Here is a 14,673-nt window from a genome sequence, read left to right as displayed (position 1 = left end):
GGACAGGGAACAAAATATGTGATTTTTTCACAGTAACAAAGTGACTAAAATACAGTCGGTTTCTTGCTATGCCGCGTGTAGACAGAACACTAGTTTATCACTTGAATAAATGCTTTTTAAATGCTCGAATGACTCTTAGGTCAGTGTTAAATAAAAATAATAATAATAGTAAATCTGAAAATGGTAACTACAAGGACTAGACTAAAGATGAGTGAAAAAGACAGAACTGGGAGTAAAATTCATTGAAAAAGACATTTATTGCTACAATATAATTTTGACACATGCCTGTAGGCTAGTTCAAACTGTACACACACTGTACATGTTATGATAAGAGTATTTCAGATCATTCAGGATTAATATTTTTTTTAAATTTGTATTATCGTTTCAGCAGAGTGAGAAGCAAGACATCAATCATCCTGTAACATTGTATTGCTCAGAGGTTGAACTGTAGCTACATCTAGTAAACTGCACAAAAAAAAAGAAAAAAAAGTGTTACCTCGTGTAAAATCGGAGACAAAAGCAAATACACATCATCAAATTCACAACATTTGTATAAAAGATAACTTATATAACTTAGAAAACAAATGAAAGGTTCTATTAAAAACTCAAACATGCAAAGATCTTGTTTGACTACGTGTGAAGAGCAGTGATTACACTGAGAAGAAGAGGGCTCCTGTCCACCAGTGTTTCAGTAAGTGTAATCTTTTAAGAGTGCAAGAACACAAATAACATTCAAACAACTTTACAAATGCCGGATGTTGTCCACGTGTTAAAGAACATTCTTGGAGATCTGTTCATTCACAGAATGGTCGAACCCCTGCAGCAATATGCGCACGCACACACAGACACACACACACGCACTTCAGGACAAGTAAAATCTGCTGTCTGAACACACAAATGTGGGAATGTGGATCTGAGCTCGGTGGAAAACACAAATGTTTGCAGTAAATATCGACACACTGTAAAAAGTGTCAGTCAGAAACATACCTGGCTAAGCCAAAATTAAAAACTGCAGATGACACCTTGCTACTACTGGTTTCCATCCATTCAGATATAGTCCAACAGAAGGATAATCAATAAATATACAAAATATGTACAAAACATCTGCAGCGTACAATGCATTTGTCTGTTACAAGTAACGTTCAGGCACAAAGTTAAGAGTCAGTTTGGGAAGTTAGGAGATGATTGTTCAACTGCATCACGCTTTCTAATCAGAGAAGACCTCACTGTCCCGGTCTGAAAGTCCGAAGAAATGAGAAACATCCAAAACAGCTGGGATGCTCTTCCCTCAGCATCTGGACATCAAAGACAGGAAATTAATTTGAGGAAGTCCTTTACATTATTCCCTCAAATAGAAACATCCAATTGTTTTAGCCTTTAGTTCATAAAGTTTATTGCTGATATAAGGTGATGGTAAATACTTGATGGTAGACTCGATGTGGTCAGGTGCTCAGAGGTGGCCCATGGGGTTCGCCGGGTCTGTCAGATTGGGATGAAAAGCAAGATGCATGGACTGTGGGTCCGTCATGACAGCAGACGCCTTCTCTTCTTCTCTCCTCCGCAGACACGCTGCCTTCGGGTTCAGATTCCTCTCTGTGGAGTCCAACAAATAACACGTTAGCATAAGACTAAAATAGGAAACACTGGGAGTACATACTCGTTATTGTATTTATGCAACAGTGGTACAGATGTTGGGAATCTGCTTTAGAAAAATAATAGAAGCTAGAAACTTTATAAGTCATCCTTACAGACGTTTTCATGTTAACTATGAAGCTTCTCTTATTAGCAACAGGTCAAATTACAACATGCAGCACAGAAAGCATCGTCTCCAGAGAATAAGAACTGTTTATAGTTTATTGCTGGATGATTAATGATTAAATAAAGGTTTAATAAAATAAAAATAAATATTTTTTTCTGGAGCTTCCCTTAGCCTTGTAGCATCTCCCAGCTTTTTTATTTTTTGCTTATTTCATGCTGTCACCTATTCAGTTATAATTTAGTGATAAAAAGCAGCTAAAAGGGGGAAAAAATAATAAAAGCTCGATATTTCTTGCACAGCAGGCAGACTAAGCGAACTGAGATGGCATTTAGTATTTAAACAGCCACATATTTTCCCTTCAGCGGCCGATGGGGCTGCATCAGGGCCTCTTTAACAAGAGGACACAAGCACACCTCAAGATATATGCTAGTGTTGCTTCCCATCTGCTAACTGTGTAAATAGGCTGTTTGATTGCAGATTCTCACTCACAGATCTTTACTGTCAGATAATGCTGTGTTTGCAGCTTACTGTGCTGCCCTCATGTGGCCAAATATATATATATAAATTCATTCAATTTTAACCAGAAGCAGTAAAGGAAAAATATGTCTAAATAGACTAAAGGAGTTTTCTGTGGATAACTGACTGAAGCCTAGTTTTCATCGTGGGTGTGCCATCATCATCTGCCTCCCTGCAGCAAACACGCACTGACCTCTGACTTGTTGTTCCAAGCTGAGGATCACCGCCACAGCCTGGTGGAGGACCAGCAGCTTGGTCTGCGGCTTCTCACTCTTCAGGTGTAGTTGACACATGTGACCGAGCTCCTTGAAGGCCTCGTTGATGTCGCGCACGCGCAGGCGTTCGCGGGAGTTGTTGGCCATTCTCCTCTCACGCTCGCGCTCAGCCTTCTGCTCCGGACTCAGGTCCTCATCCTCACGGATGCTACGACATGAACAGAGGAAGCCCACAGGTAAAGGTGTGGCTGAATCTTTTAAAAATGAAGATTCATCTAATTCAAACCGACACTCCAGAAGAAGCAGAGAAAAGCGAAGTGAGCGAGACTGCTTTCAGAATATATTCCGGGTCTTTCTGCCCTCTGCTGGCCGCTGTGCCAGGATTACGTGATCCAGTCTCCAGGGATCATCTCAAATCCTCTAAAACGTTCAGTGAAAAAAGGGTTTCCATAGAACAATGGCAGCAGATAATGTAATCAGCCGCAGATTTATGAATAACCCTTAAACATATGTGTTTAAAAGAACCCATATGTCCATTCTTAGAATCACATTTAAACTATTTTGCTTTGCTTTTTGTTATCATCTGGTTTCAATATTTTAGAAAACAAACAAACAAAAAAAGAATAATGCTGGAGGATGTCCATATATGTCAGCTTTGATATCCCTCAACTAGATTACAGATCTAAATAAAAAAACATGCACTCAAGACATCACAGCTGAAGAGGTCTGGCCTGAAAAGACCTCTGGACGTAGAGACACCAGGACAGGAGCTCCAGTCTGTGACATTTTCAAGACATACGCTATCATTTTTCTCTGACGCAGGCCTTATAAATTTTTCTGTGACTCACGTAATACCAAAAGCATCCTTCGTCGTCGCCGGGCACACTTAATGACAGTTAGTCCTTTAATTGATAAGAGGATTGACAGAATATAAAACTGCTAAAAATTATCATTAATTTGAAACATTTTTGACCAAAACAAATGTGATCGCTTGTCTCTCAGGTTTATGTATTTTAAATTGAGTTCTTTTTGGTTTTGACTGTTGGGTGTACAAGTTAAAATCACCACAGTCACATAACAAATACTTTTTATTCTTTTTTATAAGGTTTCCCAAGATCTATAATCATGCGTCATAAATAATGCAAGTGCAGCAAAGCTGAACACAGACCTTAGTTCACTCAGAGCTAAAGGGGACAGCTGTAAGACAGTTTACAAAGACTGCTTTGTGGTTTGGGGATTTTCTTGGTTAACTCTTAACTGTGATGTGTACGTCCCGACAGCTGTTCTTCCTTCTTTAATTCACTGCGACTTAATGCAACACGAAGAAGAAATATGAGGCTAAGTTAAATAGGCTGGTCCAGACACAGCTGTTCTTGACTGCAGGGGGTCTGGCAGTGTTTTAAATGAAACAAAACGGCAGGAAAGCTCTTCTTCTTCTTGCGTTTGGCTTTTATTGTAATAGATTTTTAAAAGGTAGTTTATTTAAAAAAAAATATATATATATATATATAGTAACTTTTTTTTAAATTACAAAATTAAATTAAAACATATTTTTTAAAATGGAATTTAAATTACTATTAACTATTCCAACCAATTTTTTTTAAAAGTGCTTTGTCTTCATAATTGGGCAGGGTTTTTTCACCGGCTTTACACACAAAATTTTATTTTTTGAACAAATGAACACAGTTTTTTTCCTTTCTTTGTTTTGCTGTTTCCTTTTTTTTTTTTTTTTTTTTTTTTAAACACACACACACACACACACACACACACACACACACACACACACACACACACACACACACACACACACACACACACACACGATAAGGCATGAGTGTTCACCTGTTTCTTGCACTGTTTTCTCCATGTGTTTTGTGTTCGCTCTCCTCATCTGATCTCTGGCTGTCTGAACTGTGACCATGGCTGGTGTGCATTATCTCTTCCATTTCCCCACTTTCCATCTTAAGCTCTAGATTACTCTGAACCCCAAGTCCACCTGTGGGCGATCACACAAAACATAAACAACATTTTTTTGTCACAAAGAGAAAAAGTGAAATATACGAGTCTGGTGGAGAAGAGCTGCGAGGGAGAAGGGTAGCTCACCTCTACCTCCACCTTGCACAGCCTGTAGGGTGGCCCTCTGTCTGGCTGGGTACGGGTGACCATTTTGCGCACGGCCCTGGAAGGCGGAGTGGTTGTTGTTCATACTGACAGCTTCAACCTTTATGACACAGAGAATGACATAAGACCATTCTTCATGTGTTCATAAGTCAATGGTTAAGTATTCTGTAGACTGGGATTCTCTAAATGTGACTGCAGGGCTCCATAAATCTTTCTAAGACACTCAGTGGCATATAGTATCCAAGCTAGAGACAAATCGGCCACAAAACAACATCTGCCCTCTCATTTCCAAAGCAACCCTGTGCGGATCTCTCACTCTACAGAATTAATTTAATCTCAGACAATCTTAATCCTTCCCTTTAAACTACTATATACTCCCTAAACATACCCCTAATTCTCTTCAGGAATGATTCACTGACACATCGTTTGGAAAAAATAAAATAAAAGTGAGAGAATTTAATATCCCCCTCTCGCAGCGGATTACACTAAAAACCCCTTTCCCTTCCATACACTTCCACTCCAGCTGAGCTAAAATCCCCTGGTCTGCTCAAAGGGAAACATGGTGGAATGGGAGTGCACCGTGCTGCCTCCCCCTCTCCCTCCCCAATCACCCTACAGTGGATTTAGAAGTCTGCACATACTGGACACACAAGGACAGCACATCACAGCGCTCCTATTGTCCTCAGTTTCCAGTTTCAAGGACAGCAACCTTTACATTAGGAAAACATGCAGACGTAGTGGGTGGAAAAATTCCTGGAATTGAATGCCAGCGCAGATACACACACACACACACACAACAGAGAATTTCCATGCACACTGCCCTGTCCTTCTTTAAATACTTCAAAGTAAGGGTTGTTAACCATTGCTGGACTGTGACAGTTGAGCGGCAGGGTGCTGGCAGAGCCCGGGTGGCCGTGGTTGGGCTGGTTCAGCAACCCGTGGATGTCACTGGGCAGACCAGCGGTGGGGCCAACGGCATGGTTCCTCAGGACGTGGATTACGTCATCCAGTCTGTCCAGACGATCCTCCACCTGAGACTGAAAACACCAGGGGGACAATCCTCAAAATTTACAAAAAGGACTCTAAATTTCAAACCCTCTTGCCCAAAACAGCAAGACAGTAGTAGTAGTTCCTTCAGTGATTAAATGGCATTTCAATGTATTTTATTTGAAATTACAATATAATTATAATGCATTACAAAAAATTAAGTTAGATACACAAGAATAAAGGGCTAACAAGTCAAGTTTTTTTATAGGAAACAACGTAATTAATTCAAATATACTGCAAAGTAATTTTAAGTGGTGCATAACATCACTGTAATTTTGTAAGAAAACAAGCAACACTGCCCCATCTTACATTGTAAGTACCCTGTACTTTTTAGAGCGTGGGCCATATTATGGAGCAGATTAAGCTAGCATTTCATATCTTTGTTGTATTTTTTGTTGCATCTTTATTTAAAAGTCATTATGCTGATGTGCATGATGGATGGTCTTTTCATCCACCTATTTAATAGTAGGTATATAAAGTAGGGATTTAGAACAGTTCATTGTTATAATTGTGTCATCAAAAGTTTACATAATCCTGCAAATTTTGATGGTATTTTTTCTTCTAAGTTACAGACAGAAAACAGTCCTTGATCACATTTGGATTAAAAAAAGAACAATTAAATAACAGAACAGCCATCATACACATCAACATAATGAATGCTGAATAAAGAAAAAGGCAAGATTAATTAACTCCCTCATATGCCCCGTGCCCAAATAAATACTGCATATTTATTATGTAAGATGGCAAAATATTGTTTGTTTTTCTGCAACATTACCAGGAAATTACACACTATTTAAAATTACTTGAAGTGTAATTATTGCGCTATTTCCTTTAAAACCTGACTTGTTATCCACCTTAAAGTATTTGTAGGTAAATATAATTACATTGTAATTTCAAATTAAATACACTGAAATTACATTTGATTTAATTAATTACAGGGGAATTACACCTGAGCCGTGGGCTGTATTATAAAATGTTATCACAAGTTATAACCAAGCCAAAACCTTATAATGTTGTTTACAACATTATAAATGTTAAAAAGACAATTTCTGTCTTTTTGAAGAACAACTCAAAGTTGGGTGATTTTATTTTAATTTTTTAAATAACTCATCTGCCCGATACTAGAATTATGGGTGTGCTCTCCTGGATCAACAGGTGTCCCTGCACAGCTGGAACCAACGGATACCTGCTAGGCCTCTCCTCTGCTAACTGGAGAAACTGAACTGGACCTCTGTTTGTGTTGTTGGTGTCTTTTGGGGCGTTTCAATGCCCTTTTCTTGGAAATAATAAGGCCCGCTGTGAGGTACAAGAAGCTTGTGCTTTAATTTTGATTAGGGGTTTATTACCTGCTATTTTGTGTTATTAATCTTTGGCTTAAGTTGTTTCTCAAAGAAACATCACCAAAAGTCAACCCTTTAATGGCACCAAATAGTTTCAACATTATCAGAATTGTTATATCGGCATGAAATAAGCTGAAGTTGGCACATGTGCACACCCACTTTAATCTTTCTTATAATATACCAGATATTTCATAAGGCCACCTCTGTGATGTCTAGACGTAACTCAATAAATAATCAAAGTTTCAGTGATATCAGATTACTTCCTTACCAACGATATTAGCGAAGACTCATAATGTGGTGAGACTGGTGCCTGAACTGAACTCCGTGGCCACATGTTGCTACCTGAGAAGAAGAAAACAACCGGATTTAAAACATCAGGGAAACAGAACATAGATGATGTAAATTATATTTCGCTGACGTGTGCTATGCTCCAGTTTACCTGCAGGTTCTGCTGAATTGGGCAGCGGAGACGGAGACCTCACCGGTGTGGATGAGCTGGAGGGGAAACTGCTGCTCGTGTGATCAGGGGAGTAAATCTAACAGCAGACAGCGACAAAAAGGAGAGAGGGGGAGCAGGAGGAGTGTGACCAGGGTGTGGATCATTTTAAAAGCACAACTTGTCATTTCTGGATGGGTTTTTACGGCTGCAGCCGCAACCTCATAGGCTCGTAATCTCAACTTAACTCGTGAATTCTGGTCATTTTACTTGTGAGCAACCAATAAAATGTCGTGCAGCATGAGAGTAGCTCTTTTTAATGTGCAGTGTCCTGTCATTGGCAGTGGGGGAGTTTTGCATTATACCACTGGGGCTCTCAGGACTTAGATCTAATAGGATTGAGGTGGTGGTACTTACAGAGGCCAAAGCTTTGCCCAAGGTGTCGCCTGTCTGTGATGGTCCTGACACATTTCCTTGGCTCCCTGAGACTGAATTTAAAAAAGAAAATATTTATTATACAAGATAAGCACGTGATAAAGAGCAGTTAAATTAGGGAAAGCATGTATCCATTTCCATTTTCTGACCTGCAGAGCTCTCTGAGGTGTTGACTGACTGAGTGCGCGAGACTGCATTGCTACGATGAAAAGTGGACATGGGCGGGAGAGCCCTGTTCATGTCCACAGCCAACACTGAATGTGGAGAGAAGTCCTGAAGAGTGGGGGAAAACATGCAGTTAAAAAAAAACAACAGGGGTCAGAAAGTTTGTTGCTATCAACGCCCAAAGTCCCAGTGGTAAATCTCACCAGGTGACCGTGTGCCGGTTGCAGGCTGCTGTAACTCCCCGGCTGTGTTTGGTGGGTTGTGGCTGCTCCCAGTGCACCTTCATAGCCCTGCTGGTTCAGCCCATTTACAGCATTCCAGATGTCCGGCGAATTGCCCATCCCCTCTAAAATGAGTAATAATATGTTATAGCCTGCACTGGAGCAGCATCTCAAACAGCCAGACAGGTCGTGAAGCTCTACAGTGGCACTCTATGAAATCAGTGAAGTCCAGATTCAGTTAAAGCAATGCTCATTAACGTGTGACACGATGATGCTCAGCTGAATTTGCTTAGCTGAGAATACAAACGGATCTTTAAATAAAGTGAAGTACACAGACTTTATCTAATCTTCATGGTGCTTTTTAGGCATTTCTTTGATTCTTTTACCCCCAAGACTGAGACATCATAGTTACTGGGTGGATTGCCAATAAAATGTAATACAACTTACGCTCTCCGCTGGATTTTTGGGTAAGTAAAATATCTGACAACTACAATAAACACCAGAATAACAGACTTTAAAAAAAATTGTTCTGAGCTTCCATAGACAGTTTGAAAATCGGACGTAGCTTCCAGGAAAAATGAAGACACAGCTGAAGCGCCTTAAACCTGTATTTTATCTGAAGGCCACCAGATGGCGATAGCTGTGGTTGCCGAAATATTTTGGTCGTCTAGAATTCTATGAGAAAAATGACCTCCAGTCTTCATTTCTTCACTCTCCTGCTGAGTTTATGGATTTAGTCGCTCATTTTTGGGTCATATTGAATAAAAAAAAAATTAAGTATTCTTTAAATCAGCATTAACTGTGGCATGAAACCACACACTTAATGGCTAACAAGTTAAGATCAACAAGCCATGATCACGTCCACACATTTAAAAAATGTGTTTTTGCAACCAAGGTGGCTGATCTCAACATTTCAAAACACGACTCCAGAAAGCCGTGGGTGATGTCACTGTATCTATATCTATTTTTTATACTGTCTGTGGTGCACATATACCATCTATCTACCTCGCAATGAATTATGATGAGTCCAAACGTCCAAACCAATAAGGCTCAGCTGTATTGCAGGCTAATGAGTTAATGTTTGAGTTAACCTGAGATGATGAACATGGCAAACATTATGTTTAATGAACTTAATAGCACGGCTAGCACGGCTGTAGACTGTTCTGACCTCTTCACACCAAAACAACCAAAACTTTAAGGAGTGACAGTAACTGATGCAATATTTACCACCGGGGACGTGAATCGAGGCAAGTCTGTGTTCATGTGAGTTAAAGCATTTCAACTCTGGAGAAAAATTTTCTTCATGCTACACTTTAAAACTGTGTTTCTCACACAGACTGGCTTCTCTCCGGTGAGAATCAGAAATGGAGGACACGTTTTTTGATCTTTTGGTTTAACTTTGCTTTAATACAGAGACAGAAAAAGGAGTGAAATCATAGGACTTTTGGGTAAGTTGTGAAAATATGTTACGGTAACTTGATTCCAGCTATCAACTTTACTCCTTGTCCCACTGACTGTTTGTGGTGAATATTAATGGGTTTCCGGCGAGTACACCATTAGTGTTATAATGAATGCCAGTTCATATTGAACACCAATTTAGGCATTTGCTAAAACAATATTTCCAAAACCAGTGAGAACTTTAGTAAAAATAGATTTTTATGAGAAGACAGCTGGTGAAGAGAGCGTGTATATTTTAATATGAAATATAGACCTATAAACTTGCAACTAAAGTATAGGAAAGTAGATAGCATATGTAATAAAATAATAAACTTTTTAAATTTGCATTTATTTCCTATATTTTGTTATCAAAACTGACTGCACTGCAGCAGAATTGTAAAGAGGGTTTGAGCTCACCAAAGAACATGCTTGCAAACACATTGCTGGGGGCCTTGGGCGACAGATGTGAAGATGAGTTCTGGGTGGCGATGTCTGCACCAGGAGACTGCCCATAAGCCTGAAAAGAAAAGTAAGAGAATAAAATGAACTCTGAGCATAAATTTCTTTGTCTCAGTATCGCAAAAACCAATCTGACTGACACTAACTCGTGAATACTGTGAGTGCGAGATGAGGCAACAGTATTATGAAAACAAAGCAGAGAGCTGATGCACACTTAGAGCTATTGCGCTAATCCATAAGCTGCAGATCCATGCACCTCCTCATCCGGATTTAGGAACCATTCACCATGAGAAATCCCAGCCCTAATCACGATCAGGTTCGGCTGGCTTCAGAAGGCTGGGATAGGACACCCTCCCGAATAAAATTGAAATCCAGGTCTTCTTGTGAATTGTTCTCAAAGAGAAACCAAACAGATAAAAGAGTCTGATCCTAATGATCCTCTCCTGTTGGAAACCAAGTATTGTTAACGGCTAGTAGATTTAGACTAAACTAAAGCTACCTTCAGCTTTTTTATATTTTTAATTCTTTCTTGACCAGTGTTGATGCTGCAAACTGCACATATGCACAAAAAAAAAAAAAAAAAATCAGACCAACACATGCTCACTTACTCAAACACACCAAGAGCTCTGGGCTGCACCTGCACCTCTCTCCATTGCTTTGATGTGCCCCAGGAAATGAAAATAAACCTCCCTGCGCAGCATCAATGGGGTGTCAGTTACCCGGACGACAAGTTCTGTAAAGCAGGCTATTAAAGACTCTCTTGAGTATCCTTGTGCGTGCACACTCACAGGCTCATACACACACACACACACACACACACACGCACACACACACACACACACACACACACACACACACACACACACACACACACAAGCCATGACCCTGGCTGGCATGAGTCCCATGGTGATTGTGGGCTAGGCCAAACAGAGGAGCCCCTGTCGACACTGGGCCCGTCTGAGCCGCCATGGGCAGCATATGGCAGAGGATAAAGCCAATTGTCCTCCTTACCATCAGCATAGCAGGCGACCCGTTAATAATGGTCACACCCCCGCCCCAGCACGCCCTCTCTGGCCCCCACTGGAGAAGAGCCGTCACCATAGCACCCTCTTTTAGCATAGCATTGATTTATTAACCATCAATCATGGCATCACAAATGATAAAGGACTTTTTTTTTAAGTAGCTAAGCCCCACAAGAAAAAAAAGGAGGACATTAAAATACTCAAGAGGTTGACATTTGTTTTAAATCATCTTGGATAAATATTCTTTACAATCTATTCTTTACAATCTGTGTTTTTTTAGTCTATAAATAAGGATAAAGTTGGGGAAATAAAAACAAAAACAGGCAAACAACAAAAGTACACAGCATTACGATGCTGCATGAGTAAAAGCTCAACTTGCTATTCAGGGCCCACTCTCTGCTCCACCATGGCCAACTCCAGCCACATGCAACCAATTTTCTGCCTCTCTGATCCACGATGTCTGGATATGGTTAGTCTCACAGAGATCAAAGCTGCCTTTGATAATGGCTGCAGTGGTGGAGGGACTGCTCTAACATAGCGGGGTTAAATCAAATAGAAATAGCAGCAATCTGCTTCATGTCAAGATGTTTTCTGCTGCTAGGCTTGACTACATGATACTCTGGCAGCAAACAGGAAGCACGAGTTGATGCTTGTCGTTTTATTTTTCTCTCTTGTTAACCTTAAGAGAAAGATCACTGAGATATTACAGTTATACGTAAATAAATGCTACTAGCATTGTGTGCATGAAGATGTGTGTAAGTTGTCAATAACTCTCCTTTTGATTATGACAAAACAAACCAAGTGTAAGAGTAACACAGAAACTCTTCGTCCTCTTCTAACCTGCAACTGCAGAAGTTAAAGAATAAGCTCTGATCACGCACACAGCTTATTGAAGCACAGACACCCTTAAAATGTAAAGCTCTATCTCTTTGTTGCCCTTCATAGAGAAGCATGTACAGATTAACCCGTGGTGCATCTAATGATCTCAATAAAGCAACGAAAATTCTCACAAACTCTTAAGTTTCTCACAAAAAGAAGGAAAGAGAACACTTTAAACTTTTACAAGTTGTGTATGCAAATGGGTTTCCTGGTGATGCAAGTCTGCTAAAATCTCATCTATTAAAAAGAAAAGGTTATTCAATCAATGAGGGCACAGATACAGCAAACAAACATCTGAGAGGACAGTGCAAATGCATCATCAGCAAACACACCCACGTAACCTTGGGAGGGGAAATGACAGAAATATAACTGTAATATATATACATATATAAATATGTACTCACTGGTTTCATGTTGTAGCAGTGCATCAGTGAGTTGTTCCCTGCGCCAGAGACGGGGTGAGCGCAGTACATAACTCTGCTGGTTCAGTGCAAGAGTCCAGGCTCACGATACAGTCCACGCACAGCTCCTCTGCTCGTGTCTCCACTCATGTGTGTACAGTCCACATGCACTCCTTCCCCTAACCTACCCCTGCTGGTCATGCAGCAACCCGCAGACAACTTATGCAAATGAGGGCAGGACCATTTCAGGCAGCAGCGAGGGGTGGCCGGGAGTTGACGCTGTTACCGAGTGGACATCTATATTATGAGCAACCTGTTGTTGTGTTTTTTTAGTGTTAAAATAAAATGGTTGTGAAATAAACATGGCTATGAGATAGTTTTCTTTTTCTGCTCTTGTTTTAATTTTACTGTCCACAGTTTTGATTGTCATGGAGACTGGACATGAACAGAATTTATTTTAAGTAAAAAATAACAATCAGGGAAATCCCACCTAAACCCGAGCAAACACCTGGGCAAGGTAAAGAAAAGAAGAAGAAAAAACTACAACACTGAGGTTATGCTTGACTTTTTGTTCTTTGTATGTTATTGTGTCCTGCATGAAAAATACTCATGGAAGCAATCCCCTCCTCAGGACCAGAGAGCACTAATCTCCCGTTAGACAGGTAGAGGTTTCCAGTAAACAGAGGACAGCCTACCACACCCTTGTCTGACCCACATTTATAAATAGAAACTAGTCTTAATTTGTAGGCACGTGTAGCGTGAGAAGCTCCTCCAGTGGCTGGGTTAAAGGTTATTAATACTGCAGTCTGTCTGGGTGATGCGTAACATTAACAGTCAGACATCCTGTTTGAGGCCAAAGCCGCTGTCTGATGCCCTACAACTGATATTTACACCGGTGGTTCTTAAAGCATACAAAAGGTAAAGCCAAAAAATGTCAAGCCACACCTGTGGGGAAAATGGCCTATATGTGATCTGAGATGTTCTTTAATTGCATATTATTAGGTGAAGGCAGTTTCAGCAGTAATGTGCACACCTAGACTCACCTCAAGGCACAACATCTGGGAGTCACAAATTCATGGGGGGAAAAGATTAATAAAGCGAATGAGTTCTGAATAGTACCAGCAAATCTATGTTTTGTGATCTTATGTACACTGTGGTTGGCGTGATGCACAGTGTGGCACACTGTCCTGGCACAGCTTTTTGGCTCAAAGAGCCCTCACTAGAATCCAATCAAATAATTCCAAGCGAGACAGCAGCAAAGCCTTTATCTTGAAGTCATCGTCCCCAGTGTTTACAGTAACACCGCAGGGCAGTGGGAGCAAAGTGGCCAAAATAACAGCGACCTAGAATCTTGAAATTTGTGTTTATATTTAAACTTTTAACCCGGTGTCTGCCGTGGCTGCCCATTATGGGATCATTTAATTACAATTTATAAATATGCATTTTTTTTAAATGACAGTTTTCTACTGAATAAACTGCAAACTATAGAGCTGAGAGTAGAAAAACATGTTATGTTCTGAAGGTGAGCTGTGCAGTGCACTCAGGTTCCTTAAGGTAAAGCCTAATCCTGACTGCTCAATTGGGTTAGGAGGTCAGTCACTTCGGCTTCATCAAAACAACAATTTCTTGACCTTCAGGACTGTGCTTTATTAAAAAGATGCTGAGTAAATATTCTAAATTTATAGAATACATCCATATATATATATATATATATATATATATATATATAGAGAGAGAGAGAGAGAGAGAGAGATAGATATAGATATATATAGATATATATATATATATATATATAATATATATATATATTTGTGTGTTGCTGTTTTGTTTTTATTTTAATTCAGGTATTCAGGTACACCAGTGGCCACTGACTGACCTTTTCCGCTGACAGAGATCAGCTCTTCTATCTGACACACCAACACTCACACATATCTTGGGCAAATGATCCAAGAGCAAATATATACAGTCCCCTGACCCTGAACTTTGCATCAATCTTAGCTAATTGCTGCCTTGTCAGAAGTGCGATTATTCAAACAGGTAATGCAAATGTTAATGAGCTCCGATTTGCATATCTTTATTTTGCCACGGTTGAAATGTCATTGGTTATGACGCTCCACAAAGAGGAATGTCACTCCTGATGGCCCCCTGATATGTTGTTGGCCATTAAGAAGCTAACAAAAGAAGAAAAAAAGAGAAACCCAAGGGGGGGTGGAGGAAAAA

General features: G+C 40.0%; 1 protein-coding gene across 1 annotated transcript; it reads right to left on the bottom strand.

Annotated features, from left to right (window-relative positions):
• Positions 1 to 238: 238 nt before the first annotated feature.
• Positions 239 to 12,631, bottom strand: LOC146704752 (transcription factor 12-like). The gene is made up of 13 exons (XM_085462087.1): positions 12,457 to 12,631; positions 10,110 to 10,209; positions 8,238 to 8,380; positions 8,019 to 8,142; positions 7,852 to 7,922; positions 7,438 to 7,534; positions 7,267 to 7,340; positions 5,472 to 5,648; positions 4,594 to 4,711; positions 4,333 to 4,486; positions 2,469 to 2,698; positions 1,422 to 1,593; positions 239 to 1,295 (listed from the first exon to the last, which is right to left on the bottom strand). Exons 1-12 carry the CDS (start codon positions 12,523 to 12,525, stop codon positions 1,451 to 1,453), a joined length of 1,500 nt encoding a protein of 499 aa, XP_085318213.1. The 5' UTR covers positions 12,526 to 12,631; the 3' UTR covers positions 239 to 1,295; positions 1,422 to 1,450.
• Positions 12,632 to 14,673: the final 2,042 nt, after the last annotated feature.

The sequence above is a fragment of the Copadichromis virginalis genome, linkage group LG7, assembly GCF_057382275.1.
Source record: "Copadichromis virginalis isolate Kocher_CV1m ecotype Utaka linkage group LG7, C_Virginalis_male_GT1.1, whole genome shotgun sequence".
NCBI classification, from domain to species: Eukaryota; Metazoa; Chordata; class Actinopteri; order Cichliformes; family Cichlidae; genus Copadichromis; species Copadichromis virginalis.
This window is presented reverse-complemented; position numbering and strand designations above follow the sequence as displayed.

Bases quoted from the DNA above. Each gene is read 5' to 3' on its own strand.
- LOC146704752 (XM_085462087.1), bottom strand. From the start codon at position 12,525: ATGTACTGCGCTCACCCCGTCTCTGGCGCAGGGAACAACTCACTGATG. The intron at 10,210-12,456 runs GTGAGTACATAT...TTTTCTTTTCAG, and splicing joins ACTGCTACAACATGAAACCA to GCTTATGGGCAGTCTCCTGG. The intron at 7,535-7,851 runs GTAAGTACCACC...GTCTGCTGTTAG, and splicing joins TGGGCAAAGCTTTGGCCTCT to ATTTACTCCCCTGATCACAC.